Source organism: Acipenser ruthenus, chromosome 17 (assembly GCF_902713425.1).
Source record: "Acipenser ruthenus chromosome 17, fAciRut3.2 maternal haplotype, whole genome shotgun sequence".
NCBI lineage: Eukaryota > Metazoa > Chordata > Actinopteri > Acipenseriformes > Acipenseridae > Acipenser > Acipenser ruthenus.
Window position 1 is genome coordinate 13,188,608 of NC_081205.1, and position 20,910 is coordinate 13,209,517.

The following is a 20,910-nucleotide window of genomic DNA, read 5'->3' on the forward strand; positions in this document are numbered from 1 at the left end:
AAAAAAAGCCATCAATTGCAATACTAATAATAAAAATGAAAACTTACAGTAGCCTGACTTTCTTTCTCAGCGACCGCAGTGTCTCCAGCAAAAACTTTCCCGTCTGCAAAGCTTTCACTTTTCTCGTAGTAAACTAAGTGAACTTCCTACAGAAATGAAACCAATCCAGGAGGGAGTAGCAAACAAATAACTGACTGAGCGTGCAGTACTGGATTTTCCAGAAAAAGTCCCTTCGTTAATAACCCATGGAATTAAATCATATTGAATGACGTTGTACTGTAATAACTTGTGAGCAGTTATTCAATGGGCTCATCCAGTTAGTATTTCCCGTAATAACCGTAACTATTAATGTGACATCTTGTAAGTCACCCTGGATAAGGGGCGTCTGCTAAGAAATTAATAATAATAATAATAATAATAATAATAATAATAATAATAATAATAATAACATAAGATGTAATAATGTAATAATGTAAGAACATAAGAAAGTTTACAAACGAGAGGAGGCCATTTGGCCCATCTTGCTCATTTGTTTGTTAGTAGCTTATTGATCCCAGAATCTCATCAAGCAGCTTCTTGAAGGATCCCAGGGTGTCAGCTTCAACAACATTACTGGGGAGTTGGTTCCAGATCCTCACAATTCTCTGTGTAAAAAAGTGCCTCCTATTTTCTGTTCTGAATGCCCCTTTATCTAATCTCCATTTGTGACCCCTGTCCTTGTTTCTTTTTTCAGGTCGAAAAAGTCCCCTGGGTCGACATTGTCTATACCTTTTAGGATTTTTGAATGCTTGAATCATGTGCTAAATACATTTCGGGATAAAACCAGAAAAAACTGAAGCCTGCGTTAAATAATGCAGCACAGCTCCTCAAGGACTTTCCTGATTTACTGAATAAAAAGGCAACAGTTCAGACAAACAAGGAACACCATATGAAGTTGAAAAAGGCAAAATGCAGAAGGGTGCTCAAACTTCTGCTCCACAACATCCCTCGAAAATACATAGTAAAAAACAAACATGTATGTAGCCTACATTGTTGTGTTATCAAATACGTTACAGTTTACTGCACGTAAAATCGTCAGTGTTTCCTTTTGTGTTGTTGTTGTTGATCGGGTGGGTTTTGACTCGCTTCATTAAATAAAATGCCCTTTTCTCCAGAGCAGTGAAATCGCCAGTGGTTCGGCATACAAGTTTAAATGTTACCTATCATAGAATTCTGTACCCTTGATGAAACCACGCCGACACAGCTGCATTTTCAAAGATCGCTGGCCGTGAACGCTTGATGTTTCTGAACAGTATTTACATGTAATAAAAGTAAATGTGTTTTAAATGAAAAATACAGTTTTATAAGGTTACTTTAATCAAGTAAAATCGTGTGTTGAGCAACGCAGGAGGCTGACTGGCTGCCCAGTCCCTGACCACATTCCGGCGCCTCCTTAAGACTCACCTCTTCAAACAGCACCTGTAGAACTCCTCTGTCTGTATCCTGGGACACTATCACCCTTCATTTAAATGTGCTTTATTTTGCTCTTATCTGCCCCCTATTTTACTGTATTTAATCCTGTACTTCAGAATACTGTAAGCTGCCAAGTGTTTAACCTGTAGTACTTTGTATTTAATCATATCCTGATGTAACTATCACTATTTAATCATAAATAGACAAACCTCTCGTTTTCGCTATTGCAGGAAATAAAAATTAAAAAGATGTTCAACGGCAGCCTTAAGTATTTTATTTAGCAATGTTTACGATTTTCAAATTCACGATTTTCGTGACCTCCGTGACAAAGTCGTATCTTTATTTGGTCATTTACACTGGGCTGCAGGCCAGTCTAGTGCTGTTGGGATTTCTTATCAAGACCCTCTGGTTTGAAAAACAAATATTTTCACCCCACTGTCCGGCGTACTTCCATTTTGTGTTTTAGGGGGTGTGGGGATTTAACAAACCAACCTAGAAACAGCTGTTTGGCTCCACCCGCTGGACATAGCGGATACAACACATATGCAGTACTGTACTGTAAACACATTTGGTATACTTTGTGCAAGATTATCCAAGATGTCCACATAACTAAAACGATTACGATATAGATGGGGAATGTCACTTTCAAACTAAATATGCAGCAATATCTGCCTAATTTGTTTAAGTTATAGAGACTGTACAGTATTAAAATGTGCAATTCAGCAACGTTTTATTTGCAGAACTACAGTCGAAGTTTAAAATTGCTTATGAAACTTTGTTTATCAACTTGCTTATCAATGGGTCTAGTTTTCAAGTGGGGCAATGGAGTCTGGTAGCTGTGCAAGTTTGGTAACAGCACACGGAATGCAATGCAAATTGACAGCGCTGGAAAAAAAACAAACAGCGTGAATATCGCGATTACTACGAACTCATCAGTGAAATGAAATGCGACGTTTATCACTTCTGGAAAAACATGTGAACGAGGGTCCCCGCTCTCGCTGTCAGGTGCTTGACAGTACCAGTAAACAGTGCATGTATTTAAGTTGAATTTTCATCCCTGTGACTTCACACCATTTTCAGTACAAGTCTATGTGACAAAATCCTATCCTTAACTAACAGAGAGTCCTGCATCGATAACACTATGTAACACAATTTTTGTTCCCGAGTAGTAAGTGTTATTTCCTAATTCCTTATGCCTCAAAAGTATAGAAAATGGCTATTCCCCACAAACTTTGCTTTTGTGACCAGGACAGTGATATTTTGAAATTTACCTATTTCCAATGAGAAAACGGGCAAATTTGTCTCTTTTTGTTCACATAAAGTCAGAAAAACAACATATGAATCCAAATTAACATGTATTTATATTAAAGTAATACAAAAATGACTACAAAAGATTTAGAAGTGAGTAGTTTTTCGAGATTTACAATTATACTGTAAATCACTTTCACGAATCAGCCCCCAAATGTCATCTCCCATCATGTTCTCGTTATACTGTCCTTGGTAGTGGCGTTCGAAGTCCAGTATATCCTGGCGGAAGTGCTCGCCTTGCTCCTCCGAGTACGCTCCCATGTTCTCCTTGAATTTATCAAGATGAGCATCAAGGATATGGACTTTGAGGGACATCCTGCAGCCCATTGTGCCGTAGTTCTTCACCAGAGTCTCAACCAGCTCCACATAGTTTTCGGCCTTGTGATTGCCCAGGAAGCCCCGAACCACTGCGACAAAGTTGTTCCAAGCCGCTTTCTCCTTACTAGTGAGCTTCTTGGGGAATTCATTGCACTCCAGGATCTTCTTTATCTGTGGTCCGACGAAGACACCGGCTTTGACCTTTGCCTCAGACAGCTTAGGGAAGAAGTCTTGAAGGTACTTGAAGGCTGCTGACTCCTTATCTAGAGCTCTGACAAATTGTTTCATAAGGCCCAATTTGATATGCAGTGGTGGCATCAGCAACTTCTGGGGCACCACCAGTGGCTCCCACTTGACGTTGTTCCTCCCCACAGAGAACTCGGTCCGCTGTGGCCAGTCCTGCCTGTGGTAGTGTGCCTTGGTGTCCCTGCTGTCCCAAAGGCAAAGACAGCAGGGAAACTTGGTAAAACCGCCTTGGAGACCCATCAGGAATGCCACCATTTTGAAGTCTCCTATAACCTCCCAGCCATACTCATAATACTTCAAGACATCCAGCAAGGTCTTGATGCTGTTGTAATCCTCTTTGAGGTGCACCAAGTGAGCCAGGGGAAGAGACGGGTACTTGTTACCATTATGGAGCAGCACGGCTTTGAGGCTCCTGGATGAGCTGTCAATGAAGAGGTGCCACTCATTCTGGTTACAGGTGATTCCGATTGCCTTGAGCAGACTGGTCACATTGTGGCAGAAGCAGCACCCATCTTGACGGGTGAAGAAGCTGGAAAAAGGTTGGTGACGCTGCCTCTGTTCTGTGACTTGCACACTTTCATCCAACAAGTTCCACTGCTTGAGCCTAGACGTCAAAAGCTCGGCATTGGACTTGGTGAGACCAAGATCTCTAATCAAGTCGTTGAGGTCTTTTTGGTTGGGGTAGTATGGGTTTCTCTCCTCGGCTCCACCTCTAAAATTGTCATTTGGATCTACAACGTCTTCCTCGCTCTCTGACTTGCTGCTCTCTTCTAAAGACGGCTGCTCTCTCCGGAGGAGTGGGTACGGGGAGCTCATGGCAGTGTGGCACCGGGGCGATGAAGGAAGGTCCGGATACGTGATAGCAGGTGCATTCTTGCCAGTCCGACGTTTGGAAGGGTCCTCCATGCAGAAGTAGCATGGAGAAGAATTTGGTTCCCGCCAAATTCTTGGGATAGCGAACTTCATGGCTCTCTTCCCTTCTGTACTATCCTACAAAAATACATTTATTTCACCCATGACTAATGTGCAAGAGATTCTCACAACATTTTTCATATATGACCTATGTTTTCACTAACATTGAAAACTGTAAAACATTAAAAACTTACAATTTTAAGAATTAACAAATTTTATAACAATTCTGAGCAACAATTGTCCATCTTACCTTCCAGAGTTTTTTTTTTTTTTTGCAGTGCTCGCAGGCGAAATGAGGTGCCCAGGGTTTGTCTTGATCCCCGACAGGCATGCCGAAATATGCCTTGTAGGCCTCACACATCTTAGCAGATGCTTCCACGGAGTACTTTTTCACTCTTGTCTTGATAAATTGGCCGCAGACATAGCAAAATGCGTCTGCCGGATGCTTGCAGCCTCTTGATGCCATCTCAGAAAAATGCAGATATGTATCCACTTAGGCAGCTGGAACTAAACTGAACTGGTGGGCTTAAGGCCCCTGTATTTATACTACTATTTATATTACTGGAAAGTTCTAGAAGTTACTCCAAGTTTACTCAGCACTGAACCTATCTGGAATGTTCTGGAAAATAGGTACATTTCAAAATATCACTGTCCTGGTCACAAAAGCAAAGTTTGTGGGGAATAGCCATTTTCTATACTTTTGAGGCATAAGCAATTAGGAAATAACACTTACTACCCAGGAACACAAAAAAAAAAAAAAAATTGTTACAGGGTGTAATCAGTGAAGCCATTGTTTACTAAAGACAATGGCAGACAAGGAAAGAACTGACCGACAGCACCAGCAGGGTCAGTGTAAATTGCCAGAAGAAAATAAATAAATAAAAAAAACACACTTGTTGTGCAACTAGTTGCTCAGGTGTGGACAAAGCAGCTGCAGCCGTTTACGTTGTGCAATTTCGAGAGTCATTTGGTTGCGTACCTGTACAGGGTAAGGGGGTGGAGCTTGGGAAGAGCTGCATGGCTCAGTAAACACACACAGGGATAGGAGCACTGTACATGAACTTTATTTAAAACAGTTACATGTGGAGAAGGGAAGGAGAGCTGTGCTGCTGCAGAGACTGGCTCACAGCTCTGCAATGGGCTTGTGGGGCCAGTATGGGTACTTCTCCTTGTCCAGCTTGGTTTCGGGGAAGGTGTTGTTCAGGTCTTCAATGGTCATCTGGTCAAACGGAATCATGTTTCTGAACATCTCCAGCTGTGGGCCAAAAGGGGTCAAACAATCAGAACAAAATGCTCCAAAACAAACAGGCATCAGCCCTGATGAACTGCTCAAGAACACAGGGATGGGAATAAGACTCACATTGCATAGCAGTTTGATCCATTCCTGACTTTCTACCACTTTGTTTTGTGTGCGAGAACTGAACTTTTCATCAAGCTATTGATGGTATTAACTAACACAGTGATGACTGTCTGGATACTCACTGGTACGTGTGACCATAAAATAAAATAAGAAATAGACGTCTGCCAGCGAGCAGTGCAGAGCACTGCACTCCTCCTCATACACTAACCCTCCCCTCCCCTCCTCATACCTTAACCCTCCGTCTCACATCCTAACCCCCCCCCCCCCTCCTTCTCACACCCTCACCCTCCCCCTCCTTCTCACACCCTAACTCACCTCCTTCTCATACTGAGCGATGCGCGCCATGGAGGCCTGCACGTAGGCAACGGCATGCTTATTCTGAAAGAAAGAAAATGACAAGAGCTCCACTTCAATTACCAACATCACGCAAGGTGGTTTGTGCTCCTTAGAAGCACAAACATGGGAATAAACTACAATTGCTGTTTGAATAACTGCCCCAGCACTAGGTTATTGCTGTAAGATTCAACACTGCCCCATTGGCATGCATGTGCAATCAGAACCGTCCTCAGTGGCGGTGGAACAGTCGGTGAAGCCGGAGCAACTGCACAGGGACCCACGCACTCAGGGGGCCCTCGACGGGTAAGAAAAACTGGAATAGCCTTCACATTTATATTTTCAATGTTACTTTCATATTCATATCATTATAGCTACCAGTGGCAGTAATTAAGTTTTTAGTCTCCCTCATTTCATCAAGTACTACTATTCTCAATTATGTTTTTAAAAAATAGTTATTAATTACCTTCCTAACTTTTTCTCTTTCGCTCCTAACTGTCTTTGCATGGAGGCTGGTATAAGGCGCTGTTTTATGTTTCGTTGGCGTCTCTTTCAAACTGCACGACCACTTGTACTTTAGCCTAGTGGGCTCTCAATATCGCAAAACAGTTTCCTACTGTCTTCATGGGAGGTTTTGGGGTGCTGTTAAGCAGTATTTTGCAGTTATATTCTGTGTGTAGCACGATTCATCCTGTAGTTTAGACGGAAGCTTTACGTGTTGCTGGGTACCAAATAAAGTAAAGCAAATTAGCATTTGATTGGGAAACAAAAAAACTATTTTCTGTGTGAGAATCTTTAGAATCCTGGAGGGACTGGTGATTAAACTTGTTAGCTTGTTTAAGAGTGTAGTATTGGAAGTAAAGATGCACGCAAAATGCAATTCAAGTAGGAGTAGAAAAGCTTCTTCTTACATGTCGACGTAAACCATTTCATACATACAAACATTGAGAACAAAGTATTTTTAAACATTGAACATTTGACTTGGCATGTTTTATGTTTATAAAAGCATTACATTATTACTATTTATTTCTTAGCAGATGCCCTTATCTAGGGCATACATAAAGGTCAGGGCCGACAATAAGGTCCTGCACCGGGGCCCATCTTACTCTTCCTCCATCACTGGTCCTCCTGAGATGCACAGCAATGTTAGCAGAGCTCTCTACTTGCGGAACGTGTGCTCAGTCTCAGTTACCGGTTTTACATATGCCTTTAATCAGGTGCGAACCATGGTTTCAAAATGATCTGAACAAGCCTAGCAACTAAATGTATTTTAGGCGCTGGTTCGCACTTCTGATGAGCTGCACCTGTAATAATCAAGGTAGCTCTTTGCTTTCCCAGCACAAAGCAAGACTCAGGATCAGTCACATCAAGGACTCTGTGTCAATATGGCTCCTGCTTTCAAGGCAGCTGGCCAAAACTGCTCTTTCAGACTTCTTACTGTAGCACAGATTCACTTCCACTACCTAGGTGGGAGTAGCTGGTTTACATACATCAGCTACCGCTAGTGTTTTCAGAGCATCTTTGTTATTTGTATCCACATTGCTTCTTTCACAGAAACATTTGTAGCTGCTCCATCGTGCAGCCCCCAGGACAGGTACCTTCGTGCCCCGAAAGTAGCAGGAGGAAGTACCACAAAGGGTCTATACACCACACTAGCCTTAAGTTAATCAAACTAAATACGGCAGTCATTAATTTAGGTATCAATGTCATGGTCACATAAGGAGTTAAAGCCTCATATCCCAGAGACCATCGTAGGAACAGTTTTGCAAAATGACGGCCACAAAAAGGGTTAATTTCTCTTGTATGATGCCCGGTACACCCTGACCTAGAGAGTCACAGAACACTGCTATATATCCCCAATATATCTTAGGTCACAGGTCAAGGTGGAGTAACGTGAACACTGAAAATATGAAGGCAACTAAAACTTATATGGTGTGTTTTTTTTTTTTGACTTGGGAGCGGCAAATGAACGCACGCCGTCCTCCGAAACGTGCGTCGTCAGCCGACCGCTTCTTTCCACTCTGCAGGCCTGCCATGCAGCCAACCCAGAGCTACAGCGTCGGAAAACAAAAGCAGCTCTGGGCAGCTTACAGGCAAGCCTGCAGGCGCCAGGCCAGTCTACAGGGGTCGCTGGTGCGCGGTGAGCCGAGGACACCCTGGCCAACCTAAACCCTCCCCCCCCGGGCGACGCTCAACCAATTGTGTGCCGCCCCCTGGGAGCTCCCGTCCACAGTCTGAATAGCCTGGACTCTAACCGGCTACGTCCAGGCTATAGGGTGCATCCTGTACTCTACGCAGATCTTTGTTATTTCAGCAGTTAAAACAGCAGATTTATTAAAACAAATCATGATTCAAGGCGGCGTTGCTATAATGAACGGCATGTTGGTAATACAAGTACAGTGGGGTGTTATAGTTAAATACAGCACAATAAACCTGTGCCTGGGATTCACAACACTGATTTACCAGCTGCTGCTTTACACTTGAGGACCTGCACTGTAAAATGTCTTATCTATATGATGCCTCAAGGTTTAAATAGAAAGGAACAATAGGTGGTCGCATAATTAACTATATAGTAAATGACATCACAAGCACAGTCACAGATGTAATTAGAAATCAGCAAGTGTAGTTACCATGGTATTAAAAGCCTGCAAGTACCTCCACTGCTTTTTTTCAAACACACTTGACAAAGGAATGTTAAACCGAAAGGTTGGGAAGTTGGCTCTTTTGAGCAAACGCTTGTATATTAAGCACATTATTGTATGTAAAGCCAGCCCCTGCACTCACAGCTTCCTGTTCCTGGGCATTGATCTTGCTTGTCTCTGTGTCAGCAGCCTCAGGGATCTTCAGAGCAGTGAACTGGATGAGAGACAGAAAGAGACAGATAAATAAAATCAAGTGTAAAAACAGCTGCTTTTTAAATGAGAAATGATTAGTTTGCTCTGAATGTGTAAAATCTCTTTGAGGGCTGGTATGAAATTCAAACCCTGGCAACATGCTGCTTTCTCCTACCTTCTTTTCAAATTCATCCACCATGCCTGCCTTGGCCACAGCGCTCTTGTAGTAACTCCAGTCAATGACTGGGGGTTTCTCAGGGAGGGAGGAGAGCCTGCAAAGACAAACCACACAACTCTTCATAGGGCTGACTGCGGGGCTCCTGAGACACACACAGCTCTTCATGGTACTGACTGCGGGGCTCCTGTGAGGTTGCACTTTTAGCAGTTTCACAATGCAAGGCACCCCACCACGGCACTAATGCAGAGTGGGTGTAAAGTCATGACTGAAGCAAGTGCTTCAAATTTGATTTCAAACAGACCCCTTTATGATGTTTGCAACACTCCAGTGGTTCTTATTGTAGCTCCTCAGATTGTGTTTCTTGTGTTAGCGTGCTACACTTTGGTTCAGAGCTTCACTTCAGTTCTAGCTGACTGTCACAGAAACATGTAAAGTAGGCTAGATCAGCCCCTGAACAGACACTGAGTATTTGAGCAACAACCAAAAGTACCTAAAAAACTAAGACAAACTAAAATTAGAAGCTACCACCTGTGTGTATTATATTTAGGGCTTCTGTTTTTTGGTGTTAAATTTCTGTGTTTATTTTGAGCTATTTGAGTTTTACGTAGGTGTCGTTTTTTTCAGAGCTTACGCTTTTTATATCCTGTATGAGATTCTTGTTTCCGGTTTGTCAGTTTACTTACATCCTTAACCTTTTGCGGTCCATTTATTCAGCGCATGTCAGGCGCGTCAGGTCCAATTTACTTTCACACGCGCAGTTTATTTTAGATGCGCTGTTAGTTTTTTTTGGTTTTTTTTCAGAGTAAAAACAGGTTTAAAAGGCACTGCATAACAGTACACTCAGTACTGCATCTCCAGCCACGCCCCACCCTTTTTTCGCTATATTTCACATATGCCAAGAAATAAATAATAATTATAAGTGCATACCGATAAATCATCTCCTGATCACTCATTTTATCACCAAACTCCTCAATAATGCGATCCAAGTCATTAATTTATTACTATAACATGTCAAAAAGCTCTGCAAATGTCCGTGATATTCTCCGAGCGCTGGATGCAGAAGCTGCTAGCTTGTTTGCATATGGGTATGTTCTCTGTGATGCTGGGGGCTACGACTATTCATGAGATACGCCCTTTTTTTCGGCTTGTCTCGGCTCCTATCACTCTCACTCGGCCATTGAACGGTTTTCTCTGCTTTTTCCAGAGAAAAAAAACAAAACTGAAGACCTGTTTTACATCTTTTTGATGATGTTGGACATTGGACCGGAAAGGAATAATTAAGATGTCGGACCAGGTCCAACATAGGACCTTAAACAGTTAATGAGGATATGGGAACAGACAGCAGGTACCAGGACCATGAACAGGAGGTCACCTTGACACTGTCTGGCAAAGGAGTGGAAGTCGATCCTGACAAGATGGAAGCCATTAAGGAGTATCCTATTCCTCGGAACATCAAGTAGGTTCAACGGTTTTTAGGGCTCGTTGACTGGTACCATAAGTTTGTTCCGAGACTGTCAGAAATCGCTGTTCCCTTGAACCACCTGAAGAAGGGCGTCCAGTGGAACTGGATGAGAATGCCAGGAGAGCCTGAACAAGCTGAAAGCAGCCTTGATGGCCACTCCTGTACTCTCCCAACAGGATGTAAACATACCTTTCCTTGTGTACACTGATGCCAGTGAGGTCGGGCTCTGGGCTGTTCTGGCGCAAAAAACTGAAGAGGGTGAAAAGGTGATTGCTTTTGCTTCTCGAATATTGCAAGGGGCTGAACACAATTATTCTACTTCTGAGAAAGAATGCCTTGCAGTAGTATGGGCTGTAGAAAAATGGAAACACTATTTGGAAGGCACTGAGTTTGAAGTAGTCACCGACCATGCTGCCTTATCCTGGGTTTTCAATTCGCCGAAAACCTCCTACCGGCTCACTCGCTGGACTTTACGTCTTCAGCAATTTCAGTTCAAAGTTCTGTATAGAAAGGGCAGTCTAAATGTAGTACCAGATGCTCTCTCTAGGGCACCTCTCTCATCTGATCAAGCTCTAAGTCAATGCTTGGTCATATCAAACAAAACTACTAGTGCTGAGTTGCCAACATCATTGATGGAGATCATGGATGCCCAGGCCAAGGATCCAGTGATAGAGGGAATTAAAAAAGATCTTCTGTTTTCTTCCCCGACAAACATGGATCGCATTGGCTAGGAAATCCAACAAGGGGCGATATACAGAAGAGTTTCCATCAAAGGAGAGGGTGTCAATTATCAAGTAGTGGTGCCAGCCAGCTTGATTGACACTTTCCTTCTTTATTACCATGACAATCTTTTAGGGGGGCGCATGAAGACATTGCTGTGGATTTTGAACAGTGCTTGGTGGTCTTCTGTTCGGAAAGATGTCTGGTCTCATGTAAAGAACTGTACCACTTGTCAGCAATATAAACCAAGTAATCAAAAACCTGCAGGGTTTCTCCAATTCATTGAGGTGACAGAACCTGGAGAAATGCTGGGGGTCAATTTAATGGGGCCATTTCCTAGGAGCAAAAAATCTGATGGTAGTGATAGATTATTTCACCAAATGGGTAGAAATGTTTCCTCTTCGTAACAGAAAGACTCCCAAAATAGCAAAAATATTAACTGAAGAAATTTTTACTCATTGGGGTACGCCCAAGTTTCTTGTATCTGATAGGAGTCCTCAATTTACCAGCCAAGTAATAAAAGATGTGTGCAAAACATGGGGGGTGGTACAAAAATTGACAATGAGTTATCATCCTCAGACGAACCACACTGAGAGGGGGAATAGAACCGTTAAACCATGATCGCTTCTTTTGTAAGGGAGAATCATAAGCTTTGGGATTGCTGGTTGCCAGAGTTTCGTTTTGCCATGAACAGTGCCCAACATGAAACCACAGGGTGTTGTCCTGCAGAATTAGCAATGGGACGTAAGCTCAAAGGTCCCCTTGAGCGGCTCAGTTATACTGCTCCTCCAACAGCAAACCCGCAGTATACTTTACTAGAACAGCAACAGCAGTTTTTTCAACTGGTTAGGCAGAGAGAAAGTGTCGCCCGAGCCAGACAAGCCAAGTACTATAATGCCCACCGGAGAAGTGCACAGTTCCAGGTGGGAGATTTGGTCCGAGTGCGAGCTCACCCTCTCTCTGATGCCTTAGCTCATTTTTCTGCAAAATTGGCACCAAAATGGCTTTGCGTTCTATCTTTTCGAACTATGGTTTAGTTTACCCATTTATTTTTCTACAGCTTAATTTTCGTTAGTCTGTGGTTAGTTGTCAGGTCTAATTTAGTAGTCAAACGCATTTCCTTTTCTTTAATTAAATTTGGTTTGACTTCAGACACCAATGCAACTTAAGCTTTGTTTTTGGTTAATAAGTTTACCGTTTATTTTGTTACTTTACCAGTTCTGGATCAGTTTGTTCTTTTTTCTTTTGATACTTTGTATTCTTTGTTATGATTTTTGGAATGGTTTCTTTTTTTCCCTTCAATGGCGGATTACAGCAGTTTTTTCCATCAAAGGATCAACCACATAGCTGCCAGTTTTCAGACCGGGGTGAGATCTACCTAATTGATTCTTTTTCAATCTGCTGCTGGATTACACATTTGTGTTGAATGGACATTTAGTTTTTTTTTTTTTGTGAGGATACTCAGGACTTTAAACATTAATTTTGACTTTTTTTCGCATTATTTTTCATCGTGTTTTACAGAGCTGCATTGTTTATTTGTTTGTTTATTTCATTTATTTCTTACATAGGTGAACACTATAGCAAACGAAAGGGTGGGGCGGGGCTGGAGATGCCTAGTGAGTGCTTTGTTGATATGCAGGGCCTTTTAAACCCGTTTGACTGTGGAAAAAAAACACTTTTAAACAGCGCATCTAAAATTAACTGCGCGTGTGAAAATAAATTGGACCTGACATGCCTGACACACACATAATAAATGGATTGCAAAGGGTTAATTATGTTAATTCTGCTGCTAGCGTTGTTAGTGTAATTTCAAGATACAAGTAGCTATTTCATTAGGTCAATTCAAATACTATTTGAGTAGTTTAGAGATCACTGACTTCTTTCTCAGTATTGTATATTACTATAGTGTGTTCTTGTATACTATAGTTAAAATTGGATGGTTACTTTAGGGAAACAGCCTATACTACTATATGACACAGTGATGTTTTTGTTTAGTTCTATTTATTTTATCCAATGAGTACTGTTGAAACAAAAGTAAATAGAGGGTATTTAATTACATGTTGGGTGATTATTCTAGTAGGAAGCAAATAAAGTGTCACTGGCATTTACCAAACTTAAATGTTTTCTTTATTGCTGTAGCTGGTTGTTTTTTAAAGATTAAGTAAAGTAATCTGTAGAGCTGGTAATTAAATAGAGTTACTCGAGTCGTGGCGATTATTTTAATACTCTACTATCTTTTTGATATTCGAGTAATCGCCTTATATGCATATGGTATATTAGCAGCTATATTCACGCCAGGTGCGTTCTCAAATAATAATTCCGATCAGCTGTTCACTCGGTCTAATCTAGGCAGGAATACTGAACAGCAGATCGCTATTACTGATTTGGTTGAGAGAGTGAAGGCGATATTAGTAAAAGATGACAAAAAAAAAACAGGCCTATGTAGAAAAAAAATGAAGACGACAGTTTTTTTGTTGTGTTTAAAAAAAAAAAAAAAACAACACACACACGTCTTCTGGTATCCTGTGACTATCCTTGTTCTCTGTTAAATAAAACCCGTTTGCATCAAATTGCAAGTCAGACGTATTTCTTCAATAATACCCACGCAACCCTATTCGAAACGTGATTTTGCTAATGTGTCGGTACTTCTTTATTGTTATTTTACAAGCAGCAGCATTGTTGCAATATTGTTTAGAACCTCTATCCTCCCGCTAGAACGTAACAATGTTGTTGTTACGTTAGCAAAGCGCTTTCATTGGGCGAAAAATTTAATGAAACAAAACAGTCTGTAAAACCTTTTTGCGGCGACGTGTTGAGTGGCAAGCGGGAACACAGCAATATGGTGGATGCACATAGCAATACTGTTACTAGTACAGAAGAACGGGGAAAGAAAAGGAGTTTGGAAAGTGATGGAAGTGACAGGCCCGGTGCCAAGAAATTTGCGAGAATCGCCACACACAAGCGTTGCGTGGGATTTCTTTGGCCAACCTAACAATTCACAGGTTCAGTGCATAATATGTAAAGGAAAGATGAAATATCAACACAGCTTTGCTGCAACATCTAAAAAGGAGAAATCCAACCGTCTCTCACTTGGCAGGTAATATTATTCATATAAGTAGTAAGTCGATATATACAGTACAATGCTGTTTTTGTCAAATGCAGTTTCTTTATGATAAGAGGAATTACGTGTTCATTTAGCATATGAAAATAAAACTATACATTTCGCACTTGCTATTGAATAAAGCAAGCATATTATAATCTGTTATTGTGTAAGTGCTAACACCAAGTATTGGTCTAATCTTAGACTTTTACCAGCACTATCAAAACTTGTCAAAAAAAAAAAAAAACACGCTGCATCAGTCATAGAATTGCTGAATTTGTATCAATCCTCTACAGCACTATTAGTTAATGGCATAATAAACACTATTTACAATTTTACTCCAGATTATTATTTCATTTTCTTTTTTTAAAGCTTGATTCTGGACAGTTAGTGTCTTATTACCTGTATGGAGTCTTAATTATACTTTCATGATGTTTTTAAAAACTAAAAAAAAAACATGTTAATAATAAAAATAACTAAATCTGCCATTTTTAAATGTCTTTCAAAATTAATTAAATAGCTTCAAAGATACTGAGCCTTTGCAGTGGTGGATGAACAATATGCATCGCCTTCCTCGCCTGGCAAAACTAGCTAAACGGTTTCTAAGTATCCCTGCTACTTCTGCTCCATCTGAAAAGGCTTTTTTTCAGCAGCTGGTGCTATTGTGACAAGAAAACGTGCCAGCCTTAGTTGATATGCTGGTGTTTTTGCATAGCAACCTTGCATAATGTGTTTGTTTTTTAACTGCTATGTCATGTTAAAATGTGTTCATGTGACAACACAATTAAGTAATCAGCAGTTTTCAGGAAACAACTTATGAAAAGGTTCAGTATTTTTGTAACGCTAAAAAAAGACCAACAGTACTACAGACTTTTATTGTTGTCCTAGTGAGACTTGCTATTTTAAAAAGAGACCATCAACAGAGTAAGACAACTAAACCAGTACTGGAGATAATGTTACAGAATATCATCTACTATAGTGGGGGTGCCTTTTCTGCATTATTAAATGAAAAAAAAAATAATCAAAATTAATAATTTCGATTCATCGATTAATCTGTTAATCGTATTCGTGTCGATTATTTAAATAATCGCTCAGCACACCTCTAGTAATCTGTTACAACTGTGGAAGACCCACTCAGACAGGGGATTTCTTACTCCTTGGGACGGTTACACAAACCCACTAAAGGAGGCTGCGTGGTCCAGTGGTTAAAGAAAAGGTTCAAATTCCGGCTCAGCCACCGAATCATTGTGTGACCCTGAGCAAGTCACCTAAGCTCCTTGTGCTCCGTCTCAGGAGAGACATTGTTGTAAATGACTCTGCAGCTGATGCATAGTTTACACACCCCAGTCTCTGCAAGTTGCCTTGGATAAAGGAGTCTACTAAATAAACAATTATGCAGTTTAAGTTCATTGGTGGTAAGTGGGCTATTTTTCCATTCCTAGTGAAAAGTGAAGGAACAGCTTGGGTTTGTGTATGTTGCTGCTCTCCAGAGTCATCACAAATCCAGCCAGCTGTTTCTTCACTTGTTTCACTAGGAATGGTAACTGCCCGGTCAACACCAATACCCCTCACCGGATTTCTGTGGAAAGCTCAATCTGAATAGTGACTTTGTGCAGCACCACCCCCTGGTCCTCCTGGTGGGATGATTTGTTGTATTAAAACTGTACTGTGTGGGGCTCCCGAGTGGCGCATCCGGTAAAGGCACTCCGCCTGGAGTGCAGGATGCGCCCTATAGCTTGGAGATCGCTGGTTTGAATCCAGGCTATGCCACAGCCAACCGTGGGACGGGAGTTCCCAGGGGGCAGTGCACAATTGGCCAAGCGCTGCCCGGGCTGAAGGGTTTAGGTCAGCTGGGGAGTCCTTGGCTCACCGCACACCAGCGACCCCTGTGGTTTTTAATTAAAAAATAAAAAACACACACAACAAAAACACACTGTACTGCCCAGCAGTAAATCACTTGACTTGTTTAGACGGACTGACCTGGCTGCAACGGCGTCGCTGCGGGTTTTCAGTGCGTTGAACATCATCTTCTGGTTTGGCGGCACTCTCTCGGCGAACGCCATCCAGTCGATGGCTTTCAACGCAACTCGACGACCAGACATTTTCACAGCCTAGAGCAGAGGAGGAGGAGGAGGAGGAAGAGGAGGATGTCAAACATTCATAGCAAGAGCAGCTTGCTAACTATTGAAATATATTAAGTACAGGAGAACTATCAATGTTTGAAGCCAAAGAACTTGGGAGGATTTAGTTGGATCTGGAGATTTAAATTCGGCGACAATCTTCATGGTTGTCTGCAATGACAATGTAAATGTACTGGAATCATCCATTTTAAAGTGGCCTCAAAGAAAGGATGCAATGTACTCACAACAGTGAGTGCTAAAGACTTTATATATGTAAAGAACATTTTAACATTGCAAAGACTTAACTACAGAAAAAAAAATAAAACACTACACACCAAAGTATATATTGAAATTAGTGCCGTCACTCGATTCAAATTTCTGATCAGTTACTTTATGGGCATTAGTTGGTTGATTAACCTGTAGAGTAAAGCGGTAGATTCATCCATGCACATTTTTAATAAAGGTAATGATCATATAGCGTCTGTCCTGCATAGTTATATTAGAAAAAAAAAACCAGAATCTTAAAATAAAAAATGGGAATTTGATATTAATCTGTTTTATTATTTCTTAGTAAATGTCTTTCAAAGTGAATAAACTAAAGCTTTTTTTTACGTTATATTTAAAGAACAAAACCAATAAATTAAAAAACATCACTTACATGTATTACAGAATCTATCAAATGCACAGATTCCAATACAATGTTATATTAACTCTACTGTTCAGGGATCAGTGCCACAAACATGAATTTTATTTTTTATTTATTTATTATATTTTTAATATCCCCTTCTGTTGACGGAGTACATAGATAAAGAACATTTTCTGTCTGTTTTTTAAACAAATTATTCGCACAAGTGTACTGGTAAATTTAAGCTTATACATAATTTACACTTACACATTCTCTGAATTAATATTGAAAGAAAAAATAATTTTTAAATTGTGAATACGTATAACACGGTCTCCATCTAGAGTGTTCTGTATTATGGGTGTTTGCTTTTTACTGCATTCAGTAACTCCAAATGATGAAGCATTGAACTTGCGTTTTTGTGGTACAGCAATTTTGTTTGGCATAATTTACATACCACGGTTTTCTCATTCGGTTCCTCAAATTCTAAACGTGACTTTGCCTCATTCTTTTATTTAGAGATGCAATTTTATTAAATATACCAAACATCAGAAAAAAAAAAAACGCCTTAAACCCGTGTGGACTGAACTCAACCAAGCCCACTGCAGTATGAACACACAGTGCACCAATGAAGCGCCAGATTGACCGAAAATAAAACCCGACCCAGTGTCAACCTTTCTGTTGCACCAATTAGAAAAACTACTTGGAAGGAATTGCCAAACCCCTTCCTTTTTATAATATCCACCCTTACTGTGGCATCACGGAAGCTGGAAACGCGATGGGCTGCTGTAATGATAAATTACTAAAATGAACACTAAGAAATGTGCGTTTTGGTGAAATTTGTCGCAAGACCGGTTGTACTAGCATATTATTCAAGATTAACCACTTCTTTAGAGTTTATACATTTGAAATTCCCATCCCTAATTAGGTTCTAGGGTTGTGTTCGAAGGTTCGTTCACTAGCCAGGAATTCAAAGGCAGTTCTAACCCTTCGAAGATTAATTTGCTAGCCAGGAATTCGAAGGCAATTCTAACCCTTCGAAGATTCATTTGCTAACCAGGAATTCGAAGGCAGTTCTAACCCTTCAAAGGTTCATCAGGCTCATTCACGCACTGTGTTTCTTTTCTCTTAATAGAAACCATTTGACAATGTGTGTACTAATATATATATTATATATATATATATATATATAAAAAATACACGTGACATGTCACTCAATCAGAATTCTTTTGATTTGTACAATGCATATAACAAAACTGTTGTATTAAAATCCACTACCGAATCGTTATGCATAGCAACTCTATATGGTCCCGCTGCCATGCATGGGAACAGGGTATAGTATCCAAAGCACTGAATACCTAGTGTACAAGACATTGTAAGAGACGTGTTATGGTAGAATAAGTATGAAACATATGCCAACACTAAATTAATGTTGAAAACTGAGCACCACCTCGTGTTATCCAGAGGCAGAACTTGAATTTCTTCATTTGACATCTCAACAGCAAAGCGCTGCATAGCGTAAGCTGTATTGAAAGAAATGTCTCAAACCTTCTGCTGTTTGGGATTTTACCTTTGTTAAATGCCCAGTTCAACAAATAAAAAGTTGAATGCAAACTGTGCAAGCGACTGACTATTGATGTATGGAGACACAACCTCTCTGTGATGACTTCACAAGTAAGTTAATATTATTCTTTATTTTTATTAGTACTAGTATTATTATAGTAGTAAAATGTGTGCTAGTGTTAAATAAAGCTTTGTTTTGCTTGTCAGCTGCAGTTCTTTTATGAGGTGCTGCTGCAATGCAAGCTTAATGTATATAATCCAAGCTTACTGTATATATCGCAAGCAGCAATTCCGTGTACATACAGTACTTATTTAAATAACATGATTACTGTTCTATATAAAAAAAATGTAAATACACGTGAATGTTTTATTCTATTTATATGGATTACCTGCAAAACAGGATGTTCAATCAAATAAACGAGTAGCTAGTAAATTATACAATTTAGTAGCACTGAAGGTTTGAACCTTCGTTTGGTAACGTGTTCCGAACTTTCAAAGTCAAAACGTACCCTTCGTCACAGCCCTAGGGGGTTCTCTGGATATAGAAGTGAAGCGTGACAAGGACACGCATACATTCCAGACATACATTCTCCTTAACCTTCTCCTGCCAGGGACATGCATCCCCAGCTGCTGATAATAAAGGAGGGCGCAGGAGGCTGGGGATGCACGCATCTTTTGTTTCTTAATGGGAGAATCTGAATGGTTAAGGTGGAAACTTACTTTATTTTGTGGATGGTGAACAACATCTGTGTGTTCTAGGCAATCTAGGTTAAAGTGCTGCACTGTGCGAGAATTTGCACAATTCAAAAGCACTGGTAAACTACGACCAAAAAAAAAAAGAGTATCCAATGGCTTGGAAATTACATGATCAAACAGACTACAGCGAAAAATAACATTGCAACATTTAATAGAAATAAAAAAAAAACTCATTTTTAATAAGTTATGCAATCACAGCATGCAACCTATTGCTCGACGACTTGTTTATAATCCATGCAATACATGAATAAATTAAAAGAACATGAAACATTACTGAAATGTCAAGCTGGAGAGTCGAGGAGACACACGGACAGTCCTGTCCACAGATATGCATTTAGGGCAGGCCCAGCAGCGTTTTACAACAAAGTACAACAAAACATGACTTCTTACAATGTCATGCACGCTGCAAGCCAGGGTACAACTCGGTCTGTACAGGACCTGTCTAAATTAAACTACACAGTTCACACGAATTACTACAAACACCCAGAGGGACAAAATCACAATGCTGTAGTCTTGGCGAGAATACCGGTAAAATGATAACGAATACGCGAGTAAGATCCCGAATGCGAATATAAAACTAGACGATATGCAGGAAACTCGTAATAAGACAAGAACTTTAATATAATTCAACAATTCGCCAATACCTTAATTCTTAATTATCTAAGTCTGAATTATCCAAAGCCATTCTCTCACTGCCCTCCCTGTCATTCCCAGCCGACAAGGTCAGGCGTGCGACTGCATTTAAATCGCACATTACTGACGAATTACTTCAAACGTGGAGACTCCTTACACGTGTAATCCCCTGGATCCGCAATTATGATCACTTTTTGTGAACACAATGTCTAAAAAAAACCACTGAAAAAATACAAGTTAATATCTATCGCTCGATCACTCACTCAGTCAGTCACTCACCTTACCCTTAGCTTTACACTGCCGCTGAAAATATGGCCGACCGGAGACGGAAACTGCGTCAGTACCGGTGGTGTTTAAATTATACACGAGGGGGCGGCTTTAACAATTTAATATTAATGAGATGACGCAGTTGTGGACTTATTAATTTAATTAAAGTACGTTTTTTTTACTATCTTGACGAATAGATTTTAAAGAAATTACATCAAATTGAACGTGTCAGCATGGGATTAGGGATACACATAACAATACACCTATTATATTCATATTCCATGATCATACATATTTAATATGACTTTGACCTTATATCTTTAATTATGGATTCATGATAATGGTTTTCAGACTTTTTTTAAATTAATCATCTGCGATTTTTGCATTAAATCTATATAACTGACAGTGAAACATGTACATTTATTTAGACATGGACGCTTCTGTTGTCTTTGAACTTGAAGCAAATAATTCTTGACACAACCAATATGGCTGGAAACACTGGACACCAACTATTTGTTTTAATGTAAAATATTTTTGTAGACAAGTTTCGTATTTTAAATATATTTTAAGTATATGTCTTTGCGTTGCTATCATATCTTCTTTTTTAGTAATAATAAAGTACTTGACCCGGATCTGATTGTCGTCCGTGTAATTACACATCTATATATTTATTTTAAAAAAATAAATAAATAAATAACAACACACATGTAATATTTTATTTCCTTC

The 20,910-nt window shown here is 40.2% G+C and overlaps 1 protein-coding gene and 1 long non-coding RNA gene across 3 annotated transcripts in view; both read right to left on the reverse strand.

Moving 5' to 3' along the window:
- LOC117423743 (uncharacterized) overlaps positions 1-282 on the reverse strand; it is a 5,640-nt gene extending 5,358 nt beyond the window's left edge. The window contains exon 1 of the long non-coding RNA XR_004547820.3: positions 48-282. This is a non-coding gene — a long non-coding RNA (uncharacterized LOC117423743). The remainder of the gene's footprint in view (positions 1-47) is intronic.
- A 5,002-nt stretch (positions 283-5,284) lies between these two features.
- On the reverse strand, positions 5,285-20,286 carry atp5pd (ATP synthase peripheral stalk subunit d). 2 transcript variants are annotated; one of them, XM_058989994.1, is made up of 6 exons: positions 20,202-20,286; positions 16,204-16,334; positions 8,939-9,035; positions 8,714-8,785; positions 5,912-5,974; positions 5,285-5,491 (listed from the first exon to the last, which is right to left on the reverse strand). In XM_058989994.1, the coding sequence occupies exons 2-6, from the start codon at positions 16,323-16,325 to the stop codon at positions 5,360-5,362; spliced, it is 486 nt and encodes a 161-aa protein (XP_058845977.1). In that variant the 5' UTR covers positions 16,326-16,334; positions 20,202-20,286; the 3' UTR covers positions 5,285-5,359. The 2 variants fall into 2 exon arrangements, with proteins under 2 accessions (XP_058845977.1, XP_033894063.1); XM_034038172.3 differs by having other exon boundaries at positions 20,197-20,280.
- Positions 20,287-20,910: the final 624 nt, after the last annotated feature.

Coding starts and splice junctions, on each gene's coding strand:
- atp5pd (XM_058989994.1), bottom strand. CDS start 16,325: ATGTCTGGTCGTCGAGTTGCGTTGAAAGCCATCGACTGGATGGCGTTC. Junction 5,975..8,713: donor ATGCCCAGGAACAGGAAGCT/GTGAGTGCAGGG, acceptor TCTTTCTTTCAG/AATAAGCATGCCGTTGCCTA. Junction 5,492..5,911: donor TCGCTCAGTATGAGAAGGAG/GTGAGTTAGGGT, acceptor TTTGGCCCACAG/CTGGAGATGTTCAGAAACAT.